Here is a 16,627-nt window from a genome sequence, read left to right as displayed (position 1 = left end):
GGCGTTGAATACTGACTGGTGCTTTCAATATTGGGTAAACACTTAAATGCTGGGTAAATATTTAAATATCTAAGTAGATCTTTGCAGCTCTGGTGAACCACACTGGTGGAAAACTCTGCAGAGGAGTGTTTTGCATCCCGAAGGCTCGATTATTTTCTTTTTCGTAGTGAGTGTGCCTTTACAGCAGCACGCGGTGGTTCCCAGCTGCTATAAATGGCCATGTGCTGCTGGTGCAGTGTCATCGCACTGGTTTTCCAGACAGGGAAACCGAGCGTGCGTGAACCGCACAGGGGTCACAGGCTGAGTCAGAGCTCACAGAGCCAGGGGGTGAGAAACGCCGATCTGCTGACTCCCCATCCCATGGTTTAACCACAAGCTCATCCTTTCCCCTTGGGGGATCTCCCACTCTGAAGCCGCGTTGCTGTTTGCACACGATTTTCAGAGAAAAGTATTTGCAGAGAAAATAATGTGCTGCTTGGGCTGAACCATAGCTCTCTGTCTGGAGAGCGGATGGGAACGCGGATGGCGGGGGGGAGAGTATGAGACAACAAATCCGAGTCTGGAGAAAGCAGTGTGGCTATTTCTTACTGTAGTGACCCTAAGAGGAAGACTATGGTACACTGAGCAGGTACTGGTCCACGTAGCAGTTGGTTACCCTGTGAAGGTGCTGTGCTGTACGTACACCGTGGCCACCCAGCCCGTGCCATGCGTATCCCTTGGCACGGACTAAACTCTGCCGGTTAATCATATCGGAGGCAGCTCCTGCTTGGCACCGCCGATCGCACCGCCCGCCTGTCCTTGCCTTTACCTTCAAGTGAAGCAACACGTTCGCACGTGACCATGCTTTTGCTTGGCACTCGGGATGAGGAACAGAGTTGGTTTCTTTTAATAAAATCCTGCAGGAGCTCTAAAGAGCAAAACTTTGGTGACAGGACAGACGGATGGGATCTGCACGGGGTGCCGTGACCTGGTCAGATATCCAGCTGATGTTGCACGACTCGGAGTGCCCTGCATCTGAATGGAGGTGAGATTTTCCATGCTCTCCCTTTTTTCCTTTTAGAAAATGCTGGTACCATTTTCAGATATGCCGGGGCATGTTGTTACAAGACGGCGTACGCAATCTGAATTGGAGTCCTGCAAAAGGATCGCATACAGGCTCTTCTCCAGGGCAAGTGGATTTTAAAATATCAGCTCTGGTCACAGAAGATACAGTGCTGAGACTATTCTTCCATGGAAAATACAGAGGAGGGAGGAAAAATAGCCTATATGTCTCCAGATGCTAAGTATTTCTTAGGCAAAAATTTGCATTTGTGCACAGGGAGCCCTAAATATTTTGGACTGTACCTGCAGAGGTGACTGGGTGTTGCACATTTGGAGAGCAGGGGGGAGGCTCGCGGGAGCGTAACCTGCGGTTTGGGAGTCCAGGCTCCCGAAATTAAAGCTGTATATCTGCAGGGCAGTCGTGGCGTGGGCTCTCTCCGTATATGCTCTTCTTTGCATCTGCCCCTCCCAGGCATCTACCTCTGAGATGAAGGGGACAGCTTGAAAAGTTTTTTGCTACGATTTGCCAAGAAGAAATTTGTCAGCTCATTTCATTCATCAAATAAGCGTATGTCCAATAGTAATTGCTTCTTGTCTCTGTTGTACGGGGCTTGGTCATACACCAGAGGCACAGCTGTGAAGTGGTGGTGGTGTAGCATTATCTGGCCAGAAAAACAATCGCCCCTTCCCTCCCATAAGCAACGGAAGGTCTCACGTTAATGTCCTTGCCGTAAAGGCAGATGCAATCAAATGAAATGTATGTGAACGACTATGCCCCTGCCCAGGATGACTGTCTGGGGAACGGACCAGTGTTTCTTGGCTTGCAGTATAGGAAACAAGATGGTCAGTGCTGCATTTTCCTCCTTGAAGCAGTGCAGATGCAATTCAGATGAATCCCTCGTGGAACCCTCCTGGCTTCTGCTGAACTATGACACAGATGGGTCTGGCTCATCGCATGCAGCAAAAGCTGCTTAATTAGAGCAGCAGCTCAATTTATTTGTTTTGGATCATCTTTATTAGCTATCACTTAAGTTTGTAATTAAGGGCAGAACAGGGATGGTAAAAATGGTACTGCCCCATGCCGCCTGTCTGCTCCCGGCGTTGCAGCCGCTGAGCATTGCTCCTGTCTGCTCAGCACCTTCAGGAGTCTCTCCCCTTCTGCACGGATGGCGCTGCTGTCATCCGCACTCCCAACGCGTGCTTTAGTCCTGGCAAAGCAGAAAGGAGATGGCAGTATTTTTGTCCTGGGACGCTTTGACTAAGGTAGAACATCTGATGCCCCAAATGCCATGCAGGCACAGCGTGAGCAGCAGGTATGACTCCTGGAGGGATGCTGCTGCCTATCTCTTAAAATAAATACCCAAGCATTAACACTCAGCAGAGAGCACCAAAATTCTCGCAGAGACTCTGGCAGGCAAAACAAAGGCAGAAGGATTGAGACCTGAGGCTCGTGTGGTAACCGAGGAAGCCCGAACCTTCTCCCCAGGAGAGAGTGCTGCTCAGAAATGCCAAGCTTCATCATGGCTCTGGTTGTGGCTGTTAATATTGTCATTTGGTTAGAACCTTGTGTTCAGTGGAGGTGTTTCTGTTTGGGTGTTTGCTTCTGAAGTGTCTGAGATGCCTTTATGGTTTTCAAACTGCCTCCGTACCACTGCAGAGTCCTGAGTTCTCCTCCTCGCAACCCCAAATCCTGGCCGCGATCTTTGGGCTGAAGGGCTGCTGGGACCAGCACCACGCAGCCATTTTCCACCACGAGGCAATTCATGCTCTGAGACTCAGGTTTTTTGTCTCACCCAGCCCTGGGATTCCTACATTTTATTTTAAATAGGACTTGAACCAGTACAAGCGTGGGCATGTAGCTTTAATGATCTCTGTGTTTTTTAACGAGTTGAGTCCACAACGACTACGCTGGTATCTTATTCGTGTCACTGTAATGCCTAGCCCTGGACCAAGACCCACCTTGGCCATCACCCTGTGGGGCAGGCTCTGCTCCCAGGAGCTTCACAGGTGACATCTCCATCCCAGCATCTCTGCAGGTGCCCTCCTGTGGGAGGCAGGGCTGGACTTGGCTTTGAGAGCTGGTAGCTGCCGTCACTGCTTCTGTGTGGTCCACGAGGAAATTCCCCAAACTGGCACCCAGCCCCCGTAAAAACCATGAGCAGCTACTGTTTGTGGTGCAAAGTGATGTGTCTCAGCTCTCTGGGTCTGCTCACAGGACAGGGGAGAAAGCTGGATGTTGATATTTGTGTGTACATGAGCAGTTACAAAGTGGCTACCATGTGCTCCAGAGCAGTGGTTTTTTCCTTTATTTATTCAAACATGGAAAGGAACAATAGGTTAGAGAATTGGGAGGGGAGAGGAGGAGAACTTACACATTTTTTGCTCCTCCTTTCTTCTGCAACGTCAGCATCTTAGAGGGCTCCTGGGCAGTTCTGCTTTGGTGGATGCTGCCGCTGCGCTCGGCTCCAATGAGAAACGTTGAAGGGCAGCACGGGGGACCCCACGGCAGTATTTTTAATGAAGTGCATCTCCAGGCTACACCAAAAGAAGCTATTTGTGTCCTGGTACAGCCTTTGTTTGCAAACAACGGCCTCTCTAGGTAACCACACAACAGAGCACAAGTGCCTATTTATTTGCCTCTGTCTCCGCTCACAATAGCAAAGGAAGGGAACCCATCTGTTTGGGCAATGCAGAACAAAAATATAGCAGAGAGAAGCTGGATAAATTAATAATATAGACAGGCAGCCCAGAAAAAGAAGCCCATATTTGTAAAGATGTCGATAAATCCAGTGACTATTCTTTTCTCAAAGTTGAAGCCAAGTCATCTAACCTGGTGTCTGACAAGAAAAATAAATAGGGACGAATCAATCATTCCTCCTTTGTTGGCCTCATTTCTTGCCCGAAGATAAAGCCCAAACCTCTTTAGCTGAGCAGAGTCCAGTAAACGTACCCTTGCACTGACCCCGCGTCCATCCCACAGCCTCCTCTGCACTGACTCACCCAGCATCTGCTGGCGTCACTGCTCCGATGTCCCAGGAACCGCCTTTATCATAAAAAAAAAAAAAAAAAGGACCGGTTCAAAGGCTACATTTTTAAATGGCAGTCCTGCGCTCCCTGAGGATGATCCAATCCACGAAGAGAAAGCCGACAGGTTTGTCACAGTCTTGCCGTTGCTTGTTAGAGTCAGTTGGCGAGTTTTACAGATCCATTCTGAAGGTTGCTGGAGGCTGGTTATTTTGGTTTAAAGTAGGGGCAGCAGCAGCAGACAGGCAGCCACTGTTAAAAAGAGAAATTTAAAAAAAAAAAAAAAAAAAAAAGGTGAGTTATTTGGGCTTTAAAGCCAGCTGACTGCTCTTGACAAGCTGAAGGATGTTTTTGTGTCTGGATATTCCTGACCTGCAAGGCGAGAGCACGTGCTGGCAGAGCAGAGGATTTGAGCATCTCCGGCAGACAGAGAGGAACCTCCACCTTCTTTAACGGGGGCCCTGCACCGACTTGTGAGCACCCTTGATCAGACTTTGGGCACCTTGGCAAGGCCGCGTACAGCCGCTCCTCAAGCTTTGTGTCCAATCCTCACACCCCAGAGCCCAAAGAAAAGATATCCCGAATCAGAACTTCATATCCCAGCACCAGCCTTTCTTTGTTCCCCTCCTCCCCAAATCCCACAGGAGGAGGAAAAAAAAAAAAAAAAAAAATCAGTGCTGTGCATGTCTTCACATTTGCTTTTCATAAAGGATGGGATGAAGGCAGATTTCACCGTTAAGAGCGGCCCGTTGGCAGGATGAGGTGCTGGTATCTCAGGCTGATCCCTTAGTCTCCTTTGTGTAGTTTTGCTCAGTGTGAGAGATCGTTTCTCAGCAATTAGACGCAAACTGGCCGGTTTGGTGCTCTTCTGACGCATTTTGCAAAGGTACTCGGTGTGCTGCAAAGGCACTGACTTAAATGAGAGAAAAAACACAAATAAATGTTTCCCAAACAGAAGAGTTCTGGAAGTGAAGAGCTCCCAAGGGCTCAAATGGTCACCCCTGCACCCCAAAGTGTCCACAGAATCACCAGGGTTTATATTCGGGCGATGTTCTCCCAAGACTGAGTCGTATTTCCTTCCTCGAGAGATGTTCCTAAAGCGAGCGGGGTTGCGGGAAGGGTGGACGTTTCTGCCTGGTTCGTGCAATAGGCAGGAGCGGCCCTTTCTGTTGCATTCAAATGGATTTGGATTACCGAACGCATATGAAAATTAGACCCGAGCTGAGTAAACAAATATTGATCTACCCAACCTCAGGTCACTGCTGAGAACAGTATTTTGAAGTTGTATATTGAAGGGGCAGGATCCCATCAGACGGTACAAACGCAGGGTGAAATTCAATCCTGCTCCAGGGAGTTTGCAACCTCAGTACAATCAATAGTAGCATCTGAAAACGCTGGTCTCGTTTGGGTTACAAAAATCTGTGTCTCCTAGCGGTTCCTCCTTTTGTAGCTGTGTATCAGGAAATAATTAATAAACAGTCCAGATCTCCTGAAACGAGGAGGAGAGATGCTAAAATAGCTGTGGTTTTGGGGGTACGCGGGGATGGGAAGAGAGGAACAGCCCGTTTGAGATGAAAGCTGGGCAACGGGGTAAACTTTTTCGAGACGATTAATGCCAACTTACACCCCATCATCATTCAGGAGATGAGCATTCATTTTATACAGCGACTTGCGCTGCTGAACGTGCGGTCTGGTAATTTTCCAGGTACTGGGCAATTTGACTTGAGGGTTTTTTTTAAACATGCCAAATGAGATGTGATGTCTTGTGAGCGCTGGAGTGGAGGCAGCGGAGCGGATTTTTCCCACCGTGGTGAATTAAGTAGGACACGCCGCCTTCCCAAGCGGAGTCTCTGACCCTCCCGTGTCTCTGCAGGGTCACAGCTTATTTGTTAACACCTTGTAGAGAAGAAGAGCTGGGGCCAGTTGGTCTCTTCTCAATCGTCTGAATTTTTCTCCAAAATCCACGTTGTGATTTCGGAAGAAAATTCAGACTATCGAGGTCGGCTTATTCAGGCTGATGAGGTTGGCTCATTGCAGGCTTGATCCCTGACCAGCAAAATCTCCGGGATTACTGAGTAAATTGTTATTGTTTTCCCCATCGGACGGGTTTTTCCCCATTTTCTGTCCACCAGGATGGAAGGACAGGAGCAAGCCTGTCCATCGAGGCACATTGTCACCAGTCCGGCAGACAGCGAGCGCCAAGTGTCGAGAGGACAAGTTCTGACAAGTCCCCATTTTTAGGACCGGTTTCTGTTTCCCGTCACGGCAGGCTGGCCTCGACCCGCCGCCTGCCCCAACGGAGCGGGACACGGCGGCTTGAAAGGAGATGTCGAGTGAAGAACAGCTGAGAGCCACAACGATCCTGGCGTGTGTATAAATAGAGACAGAGCTGTTATCCTGATGAAACGAGACCAGATGTTGCTCCGAAATCCCTCTTCTCCGCTAGCGAAAATTATAGTTTAGTTACAACAGGGCTAAGCAGGCTGCAAAATATTTTAGACCTACTAATGTTGGGAAGTCAAAGGAAACACCGGAGGAGCAAAATGCCTCGTTGGGGCAGGGGGTGCCAGCGTAGCCACCCTGCGATGCTGCAGGGATGGATCGGGCACGGTTGGAGTGGGTGTGAGCCGGAGGAGCCCCGCGCTGCCTTCGCTTTGTTTTTCTGCTTCCTATCTCGGTATTAACGGCCTGAGTTTAAAGCCCACGCTGAGGCCGCTTTTGTGAGGTAGAAATTCAGTGTCAGCATATGTATCCTGGAGGCAGTTGGCATGAGATGAAGGAGGGACGGCAGCAGCAGTTAAAACTGGGCCTTAGCTCTTTAATATTTAACTTTCCCCAGCGCTGGGGTTTTTTTAATCAGTTTGCGCATTATCTGCCATCCCTGTTCAAAGAGGGTTTTAGCACAGAGATTTCAGGGCTTAATCCCAGGGGCAGGGAAAGCGGAAGAGTCTCTCTGAAGGTTTCAGGGCTCAATCTGGCCTCAATTACACTAGCCTAAACCAGCAAAGAGTGGCCACCATGGACTCTGCTGGGACCGCGTCGGGCTGGATGTCACGAAATCAGGGGTCAGTCCCGTATCTGGCCGGGAGCCGCCTCTGGTCCCCAAGGCTCCATCCGTAGGGAGTTACCAGGAGGATATAAGCATTGCCGGACTGGCCCAGGATAAACGTTCACCTTGGGCAATAACCAGCGCCCGGCCGTGGCCAGCTGCAGATGCTTAGGAAGGGATATCGGAAGAGGGAGAGTATAAAGTGATCCTTCCTCCGGCATACCCTCCCGGCTCCCGGTAATCAGCAGTTGAGAGACTTCCTGAGCCGGAGGTTACATGAATTTGTCTAATCCTTTTTTCTTCTTTTTTTTTTTTTTTTTGTTTTGTTTGAATTCATTTATACTTTTGGCCTCCGTGACATCCTGTGGCAATAAGTTCCACTATGTAATTATGTGTTGTGTGAAAAAGTACTTCCTTTTGTCTGCTTTAGGCCCAGCTCCTGAACATTTCTTTCCACGCTCCTTCACTCTCCTGTTGAGACAAACAGGGAAAAATAACTCCAGGTCCATACCAGACCTCTCTGACCTCTTCAGACTTTTCCGTCTTCACTTGCCCCAATGTTTTGTCCTTCCAAACTGGAGTCTCTTCATTTTTCTAGTCTTTCCTCCTCATATGGTATCTATCCCATCGCTTCCACTGTCCTTACCACCCTTCTCATTTTGTTATCACCTTTTTTTGAGATAAGATCACTGCAGTGAGACTTGCTCACTCCTGAAGATGCAAATTCGTTCTCCTGGAAGAAGGTCAGCTCAAAAGCTTTATTTTCTCAAGTCAGACTGATGTAGTTCCTTTTTTTTTTTTTTTCCCCCGACAACACAGAGTCTTTGGCTTAATAGAAACACACATGCAGCTCTCCCAACACTTTGATTTAACCTATTCTGAGCAAACCCCCAGCCCTAATTTAACTAGAGCCTGTGGGTTAACGTGACAGCCACGAGTAGATCAACTAATGGGGCTGGTTTACACGGAGGGAATTTCATGCATGTGCTTGTATTACTGCTCACTTACGCCTCCACAAATCCCCTCTGCGCTAGTGGCGGAGAAGACCCCCGGCCAGAACAGCTGAGCTGATGAACATAAAACTCTGGAGTCTCTGATTTCCAGGACATCTTTATTTATAAAATATGTCTATTTTTGCTACTGTCATGCCTGCAAAACCAGCCTTCCTATTTTAGTCATCCCTGCTCTTTATTATTGTTTATATTGCACCAAACCCCACAAATAAAGGCAGGAGTACGGATTTTGTTTTCTTCTACCGTGTGAATTTCAGAAACCTCACTATCCAGTCGTTCCAGACCTCGCTGTTAGGATGGCTTGATCATACTTGCAGATGCAACCGGTCCTCACTTGACGAGAACCAGTTGCTGGTGTCTCACGCCGCTCCTGCGTAATCGTCATCCCAGGATGGTGTGGCAGCTTTTTAAAACTCCCAACTATTCCCCTTTTGGCAGTAGGTCAGCAGCCACATCCTTCCCTCGCAACACGCCAGCTCCTCTTCTCTTTCTCAAAACAGCTTCATCCTCCCCTTTCCCCCTCCAGCTGCTGGTGGAAGCTCCCTGCAGCTGCAGCAGGTAAAGACCCCAGACTTGTGTGAGGGACGGAAAAGTCTCCGGGAGGCTGACGGCAAGAAAGGAGGCTGCGGGGAGAGTAGGATGGGAAAACCTTGAAGAGTTTATTGGATTGCGGCCACTAAATGATAAGCTTGGAGAACACGTACGTTGTTAGATTATCAGCAGCGGTGGGAATGAGCAGGGGTAGAGACAATGTAGGAGGGAAAAAGTGGTTCTCTTACTGCTTTATGGTATTATTATGGCAATTTATGCAGATGTTTGCTCTAGGAGTAGCCTGCGTGCCCTCAGCTCCAAGTCCTTTGAAAACCATGATGCAGAGCATGTTTTGGGGTGGGAAGGAGCCAGGAGAGGTTACTGGGTGTCCCGGCCGTGCTGCTTCTGTGCAGAACTGGGCAGAATTGCCCCGTGCCTGTCACAGTGATGGAGGGATGAATCTTCGTCAGATTTCAGCCTGATTTAACTCTTCTTGGTTTTACGGGTAATTTTAAAATCCTTATTTCCCGGAGAATTGAGGCTGCCACCACCCAGCTCACAGGATCTCTCTTATCCCCTCATCCTGTGTCTCACCCCCTACAACCTCAAGAAGCGTTCAACTCTCTGGTCTGTTTCAAACAAAACAAACAGAGGGATAAAGGTCCAAGAGCTAATTAAATCCCTGCAGGAACAATGAAAACTGGCAGCAAGGCAAAGCAGGGCGATCCTACAAGGTTCTCCGCTGAGGGTGTCCACCCTCTGCTAGATACCAGGTGATCTATGCTGTGGCGTGAATCTGTAGGAAACTGGGCTACACCAGTTCTGCCAATCACGGAAGAACCAAACATTTTGAAGGAGGTTTCTTTGTTTCCAAATTCAGCTTGGAAATCGCAGCAGGGCACATATTCCCACCGTACAATGGCAAAACTTCAATGAGAACTTACCCCGTTTCAGAAAACAGGGCTCCCGACTGGGTAGAGAGTGACCCAGTTGTAGGGCAAGATTCAGGTCAAGCTCTCAGTCAAGCATGAGATAGAAACCCACAGGAAACGAGGTTTCATCAATTAATCATAAGGCTGGCAGGACTTTCTTTCCTCCATTGAAATAGTTAATACATCTTCCATCGTGGGGGCAGTTTTACCAGTATACGGGTACTCCAACCCAGTCGGTTCAGGAGGCCATCGCTCTCTGCCACTTTGCAAGTCCTCAGCTCCCAAGAGGAATTTTTGGGAACTCCTAAGACAAACCTTCTGGTTCGGGCAGCTGATCGCGACCTGCCAAGCTGCAGAACTGGGAGAGTTACGGCCCTTTCAGAGGGAAGTCACTGCTCTTCAACAGAGCTGCGGTAACTCGCTGTGTGAACCCTCTTAACTCTGTTGTAGTGCAAAGTAAAACAAGGCGATGTGGAGCACGGTGAGAAAGCGGGGGAGCTGTATCTAGTTTAAAGGAGCTTCATGGCAGTATATCTGCCGAGAGATTAAAGGGAAGGAACGCAAAGCAAGCTGAACCCCTTTGCCCACCCTCCCTGAAAATCACAGTTACAATACCATGATGTAAAAGATACTGTGGGATGCACGCTATATTCACAGATATTTTATTCTGGATTTTTAAGAACACGCACCTTAAGCGATGGGAACTTCAATGGGAAAATTGAAAGCTTGTGCGATCCGGGAGCTCGGTAAACAAGCATTCAGAAAACAAACCTGCAAATCCCCTAAATGAAATAAACTTCATCAAGGCAGTCGTCTTCCTTTCCCTCCAGCACATCTCCTGCCCACCTACCTGAAAGAAAAGGACTGTGTTAGTGCGTGAAAGATTTAGCAGTCTCGACGCGGCATCCTCCCGAACCCAACGTGAACGCTGACAAAAGGTCTGCACCCCAGGAACCCGGGGAACCCCATCTCATACTGCTTTTTTGAGTCTAAACCCACCCTTTTCAGACTGGTGGGATGTGACCAGAGAAAGGGCGGCCGTGAGACGCATGCGGCGCACATGGCACCTACCACATACTCCCTCGGCGGGCTTTATCCCCCCGTGGTGACTTCTCTGGGGTGCTTTATCAAGCCACCAACCCCACTGCCAGCCGCCTGCCTTGCCAGGCTGGCTCCTGCCCGGGGGGGGGGATGAACCGTCCGGCGGGGAGCTCCGGCAAGGAGGGCGGGCACGGCCGGTGGGGCCGGGCCTGAGGGGAACCCCCTGGGAGGCCATATGGAAACCCCCCCTCGGGGACCAGGACGAGAAGCCCCGCCTGGGGAAGCGGGGCCGAGCAGGAGGCGGGCGCGGGGTGGGGATGCCGGGGCCGGGGGAGGGCGCTGCCCGCGTCCCTGAGGGGTCGGAAGGGCCGCAGCCAGCCCAGCGCCGCCCGCCATCTCCCACCGCCTCCCTCAGGGCAGGGGCGGGGGTCCCGGCTCGCTGCCTCAGCGGGCGATTACTCTGGCCTGGCCTGGCCGAGCTCCGCCGTCCACCTCCTGCCCCGTCCGCGCGGGCGCTCGGCCCGCCACTGCTCGTGCCTGTTCGCCCGGGATGCCGCCGGCGCTGAGGGCGCGGCGGGGCCGCCACCGCCGCCGGGTGTTGGAACGGGCGGGCAGCGGCCGCCGTCTCCTCCTCCTCCTCCTCCCGCGCTGACGCAGGGGGCGGCGGGGCCGAGGGGCGGGGAGGGGAGGGGAGGGGAGGGATGGAGCCGCGCCGCGGCGCCCACTGAGGCGAAGCGAGGCGCGGCGCGGCCGGGGCGCAGCGCGGGCGGGCGGCGGCGTCTCGTCGTCCGTCCGTCCGTCCGTCCGTCCCCCCCCACACCTCAGCATGGAGGCGCCCCCCGCAGCGGCGGGAGAACCGGCGGCCTGGGCGGCGGAGGCGTTCGCGGAGCCGGAGCTGGGCTCGGAGGAGCTGGAGGCGGCGGCGGGCGGCGCGCTGGACCGCGTCCTGCTGGAGTCGGTCTGCCAGCAGCAGGGCTGGGTCCGCGTCTACGGTAAGGGGGGGCGGGCCGGGCCGGGCCCCGCGCAAGGCCGGGCCGGTGCAGGGCGGGGGCGGGCCGGGCCGGGGCCCATTGCCGGCTGCGGCGGCAGGTTAGAAGCGGGGAGCGTCGGCAAACTTCCCGGCCCTAACTTTTTCTTTCTCCTTTTTCCCTGCTGCCGGAGCTCGCAGTACTCCAATTTCCCTCGTCTCCCAAATTCCAACCTCCACACCCCACCCCCCCCCTTTTCCCAGCAACGGGAGCCCCGGGTTCAGCCGCACCCCGCGTCTTGCCAGCCCCTTTCCCGCCGGCGTCCGTCCCCCCCCAGCAGGGATGCAGGATGCCCCGCGTTAAGCCGGGGCCAGCACCGGCGGGATGTGTCGGTGTTACCGGGCGGGGATCCGCATCTAAACCTTTTGTGTCGCCGGGAGTCAAGTACAGGATGCGAGTGCACGCGGGGCTGAGCCGGCTCTGATTAGTATTAATGAGGTACTAAAGGCCTGGGAGGTACCGATACGGTGGGTCTCGTCGCCCCGGCTTTACCGGCGTGTGTTAAATTGGCACCTTTATTATTTATAAAATGGATGTTAAAATTCTTTAGCAGTCTGGCCAGCGTACAGGACCCGGTGTTGTTTCTCCTCCTTTCTCAAACTCTCCCTGGTATGTAACCTTTTAAAATTAGCTTGATTTATGTGACCGGGCTCTGGTTTGTTTAGGCTCCCAACTGAAATGCAGTCAGGCTTAATCTCTCGATCAGCACCTAAATAGTGGAAATTCTGTTTTATCTTTCCCTTGTCTTTCCCTCTTGTTTGTCTTGGTAATCTAACGATAATTACTCCCATGTTGCAGAGTGAAGATCACTGTGGACGGTATCTTGTTTTCCCTCCTGTAACAAATTTGATGGTCCATCCTTGAAAAGGCAGTGGCTGTGGTGTTTCACATGCAGTTACTATGTTACCGTTGACTAATATTTTGTAGAGCCTGTAGAAACACTTTCTTTTATCGGTACTTTTTTTGACATCAGATCCTGTCATGTTGGTGGCTGTCCCTGTCTTCTTCCTCTTCTGCCCTGAATCCCAAAGAGATTCTGCAGGTTGTCCCTGGTCTGTAAAACTAGAAGCAAATGCTCTCTGTTACCTGTATCATCGGTCTGTTACTGGTTGCGTTATTCCTGAAACACAAAGGTGACATAAATAAGTTATCTACAAGAACTGTGCTGGATTTCTTGGCTGACGGCAGTTTAATTATTGTGAGTACCACCGGCATTAGCCTTTGCACATATCAAATGAGGAAGATCAGGCTGCAGGTTTTCTGAAGAGCACAGTCTGTTCAAAGACCTTTGTGTTTATTTTGGAAGCTTGAAAAGCTGGTGCAGTGGGATGAGGTTGTCTGTCTGCTTTCTGTCTGGTGCATCAATGAGCAAAGTTGTACTTAGCACAATTAATTGTAATAGAAGTTTGGGATTTTTAGTAGCTTCCACTGTGCCTAGCTTGCTGCTTCTTGCGTGGCTTTCTTTTGTTACTCTCAGCCCAATGCTGAGACTGTAAAACCCAGCCTTCTAAAAAAAAAAAAAAAAAAATCTCTCTGCTGTTGTCAAGGGGAGCTCAGAAGCAAGCAGATTGCCTTCAAATTGTTTGTTTGTTTAGAATACTTTCCAAAGGTAAAATGAGAATGTACTTAAGAAGAGGATGTCTGGCACCAGGCTATCTGATTGTTACCCAAGGTTATATCTTGTATGAGTGGAAGCAGGAATGTGGTTTCAAAATTAGCCACAGCGAAAAAACATTGCTTGTTGATAAAGTCATATGTTGTGATGTGTTTGTAGTCTGACACTAACATGCAGATAAATAGGGAGAATTTCCCTGTGACAGAGCAGCTAGCTCACAGGCTATAAAAATCAGCATAGACTTCAAGCATGTAAAAATACATCTTGTAGCCCAAGGACAATAACTAATTATTCCTAGTCTGTGTTTAAAAACAACTCATTATCTCTCTCCCTCATAAAGAATCTGATGTGGTAGTGTCTTCTCTCGTCCCTATGAAATAGCAATCGGATTAGCTAGTATTTGTTTATTTCCTCCTGCTTATTAGCCTTTTTTTCTTGCATGAACACATCTGGAGAAGTTTGCAGACAATGAATCAAGCTGAAACTGTGCCATGTTTGTGCACAACTAAATATGGGTTACAAACCTATGAGTGACAAGTGTTATTTATAGGATTAAAAGTAAAGCCTTGCACAGTTGTTTGAGAAACCATAGCAGCATAGTGAAAGAAAACAGGAGCAGAAAGCTTAGCCTTATTGTCTGTATTGTCTGATAAACAATGAGAACACTAACACTAATTATTTCACCATGAATGGCTGGGGGAGGGAAGGAGTAGCGAATATATGAAAAGTGGAGGCGCGTCTTCTAGCATGGCAAGAAATGCAGCTTTTGATGTCATAGCGTTTCTTTTCGACGTGTCTTCACGAACGTGGACCGCTGCACTGGGGACTTGTGCCAAATGGAAGGTGACTGTCTGAAAAGTGGCTTGAATAGTGGAAATGTTTATTTTAAAGAAAAAGGAGTTCAGCAGCCGCTTAAAGATGACTGTTTATTTCTGTGCATCTCTGTTCTGCGGTGGTGTGCCATCCACTTTGTCTCTATCCAAGGAGGTAATTACTGGCATGAGGGGAGCTGGTCCGGCTGCAGAGCCTGTAAAACTTCATCTGTAAGCACAGAGAAAAGAATTTAGTAGTAAAATACCATCATTACTGGTCTCTGTGGCTTGCCAGCAGTATGACAGTGATGCGAATACAGCAGGACTTCACGATGTCTGGGACGTGATTTCAGTGTGACACGGAGGTCTTGTCTGACTTCACAACGAGATCTAAATCCTAGTCTGGCTATTTTTGCATTTCGTGCGTTAGCTGCAGTAGTTGAAGTGCAGCTTTTTCATTCTGCGTTCTGGAGGTTCGGCAGCTTCTGGTTAAGTGAATTAGCAAGGACATTATCAAACCATGGAAATACAATTTCCTTACTGAAGGACAGAGTTCATAATGTAAGCAGTTTCCTCTAACCTGATGTTTGAATAGTGAACAGGAACAGCAAATTTGCTTGTCGGAGTGATAGGTTTAATTGCTCGTGAAACACGAATCATGTGAGTGTTGTTAGATGATGTTTCCAAGAACCAGTTTTGACACACAACTAATATTTCTGTAAAATATGCATCAACATGTGTTCTGGATGATGGCTTCCTATCAGACTCGTGGCATGTGTGTAATGGGTAGGAGGGAAGAGGTGGTCTTGCCTGGATTAATGCTATGACTTCTTTTCTACGTAAAAGGGATAACTGACTTTTGAAAGCATCCACCAGTGTTTCAAAGTCTTTTTCTCTGCTCTTTGAAACAGATTTTGGGGAGAGGAGGGAAGGGAATAAGTGAATTTGCAGCATTCTTGGTGCCAACTGTGAAAACGGAGCAATTATGTTGCCTGGTGTGGCTGACTGAACATCCATGGATTTTGTATCAATGAATTATAAAGCCAGCATCGCAGCATTGGTGTTAAATGTTGCATGTGATGGGGGCAGAATCGGATTTTGTCTGACTTACAGCCTGTGTCTAAACAGGTCGTAAACTTCTATAACAGCGGTTGTCAAATTTGTTTCTAATGTGCCTGTTCTAAGCTCACTGCAAATGCTCGTGCACTAAAATGATTAATTTCAAAATAGAAATTGCTGAAATATATAGAAAATAGCATGGGGAAGAGGACATTGCTGCTCTGGGGCTTTATCTGGACTAGGAAATGTCTTTCTCTTTTAGCAGTGGTGCTAAAAGACGAGAGTAGTTGTACAAACTCAAGGGTAGATCGGACAGGGATGTTTTCATCACCTTGTCCTCTAATCCTGCGAGCAGTCTGGAGACATTCCTTGCTGCCAGAATAAGCCTCCTCACTCCCCCCTTCCTGGCAAAAAGAGAAGGCCCTTCAAACACAGACTTGAAGGGCTCCGTGCTTTTTCATGGATATTGATCTACAGACAGAGCTTTGCTGGCTCTGACTCCAGAAAAAGCCCTAGACCCTGTGCAACCAGACAGAAACGTCTCTTGGCTGCCTCAAACCTGAGTTCCAGGCTTTTAAGTATTGGCCCTGAGAAAATATTAGGCTTGTGCCCAGGGCTGAAGCCACAGTAATGCACGTAGTGTCATGCGGAGATTAAAAACCAGCTCTGACTCGAGTACTGAACAGAAGCGTCTCCTAATCATGTGAAATTCAGTGCAAAAGCCCGATTTCTGCAATTTCCCATTTCAGCAATCCATTGTCTACCTTGCTGAACCCTTGTATCAATGACTCAACTCTGTTCTCAGGGTGTTCTGGTTCTTCACAGCCTGCCTCGCTGTGACTTTGTAGGTAGCTTGAAGCCTACCTTTTCTTTTTTCTTTTTCTTTTTTTTTTTCTTTTTTCCTTTCTCTCCTTCTCCTCTTCCATTTTCTGCAGTTGAACTTAAAAATGCAAAGGTTATCCATTCCCAAACCATCTCTCTTTGGACGAGCACCAACAGGCTTTGGTAATGAATAGCATCTTGTCATTGTCAGCAAATCCTCTCCGTCCAGCCCTGCTTATGCTGCCGGCCAGCTTTTTCTGAGAAGTCCATGTGAGGATGGTGAGTGTGGTCCACTAGCCACCCTGGGGATCAGTGTCCCCTCCCCGTGGTCCAGCCTGTTCCCCCCCGCCCCGGCCTTCTCCCCAGCCGGTGGAGATCCCACCAGGTGGCGGCATCTTCATTGCGGTGGTGCAGGAGCTGTTGAAGGATGCCCGAGGCTGCCAGAAACAGGCTGGGGATAGCGTCCTCTCCACTTCTGAACCTTATCGCTCATCTCCATAAGCTCAGTTTAAAACTTGTCTGGAGGCTGTTTAACAAGGGATAGGTAGGAAGGGTGTATTTAATACAAAACCCAAAAAAACCCCTCATAACAACTTGAAGCGGTGAGGCAATCTGATAGTTGAGGGATGGCTGTTAACAGCCATAGAAGGTTTTCTTCTC

The 16,627-nt window shown here is 49.5% G+C and overlaps 1 protein-coding gene across 5 annotated transcripts in view; it reads left to right on the top strand.

Annotated features, from left to right (window-relative positions):
- Window positions 1-11,333: 11,333 nt before the first annotated feature.
- Window positions 11,334-16,627, top strand: part of RASAL2 (RAS protein activator like 2) — a 186,753-nt gene continuing 181,459 nt past the window's right edge. For 3 of the 5 annotated variants that reach the window (XM_075760434.1, XM_075760433.1, XM_075760432.1), the window contains exon 1: window positions 11,334-11,623. In XM_075760434.1, the coding sequence (XP_075616549.1) occupies window positions 11,458-11,623 (166 nt within the window). In that variant the 5' untranslated portion in view covers window positions 11,334-11,457. Of the gene's footprint in view, window positions 11,624-12,177; window positions 12,269-16,627 lie in introns of those variants that run through there. The other 2 variants (XM_075760435.1, XM_075760437.1) reach the window with 2 other exon arrangements.

The sequence above is a fragment of the Balearica regulorum genome, chromosome 8 (genome assembly GCF_011004875.1).
Source record: "Balearica regulorum gibbericeps isolate bBalReg1 chromosome 8, bBalReg1.pri, whole genome shotgun sequence".
Taxonomy (NCBI): Eukaryota; Metazoa; Chordata; class Aves; order Gruiformes; family Gruidae; genus Balearica; species Balearica regulorum.
Note: the sequence above shows the minus strand (reverse complement) of the source record. Positions and strands in the feature narration are given on the sequence as shown.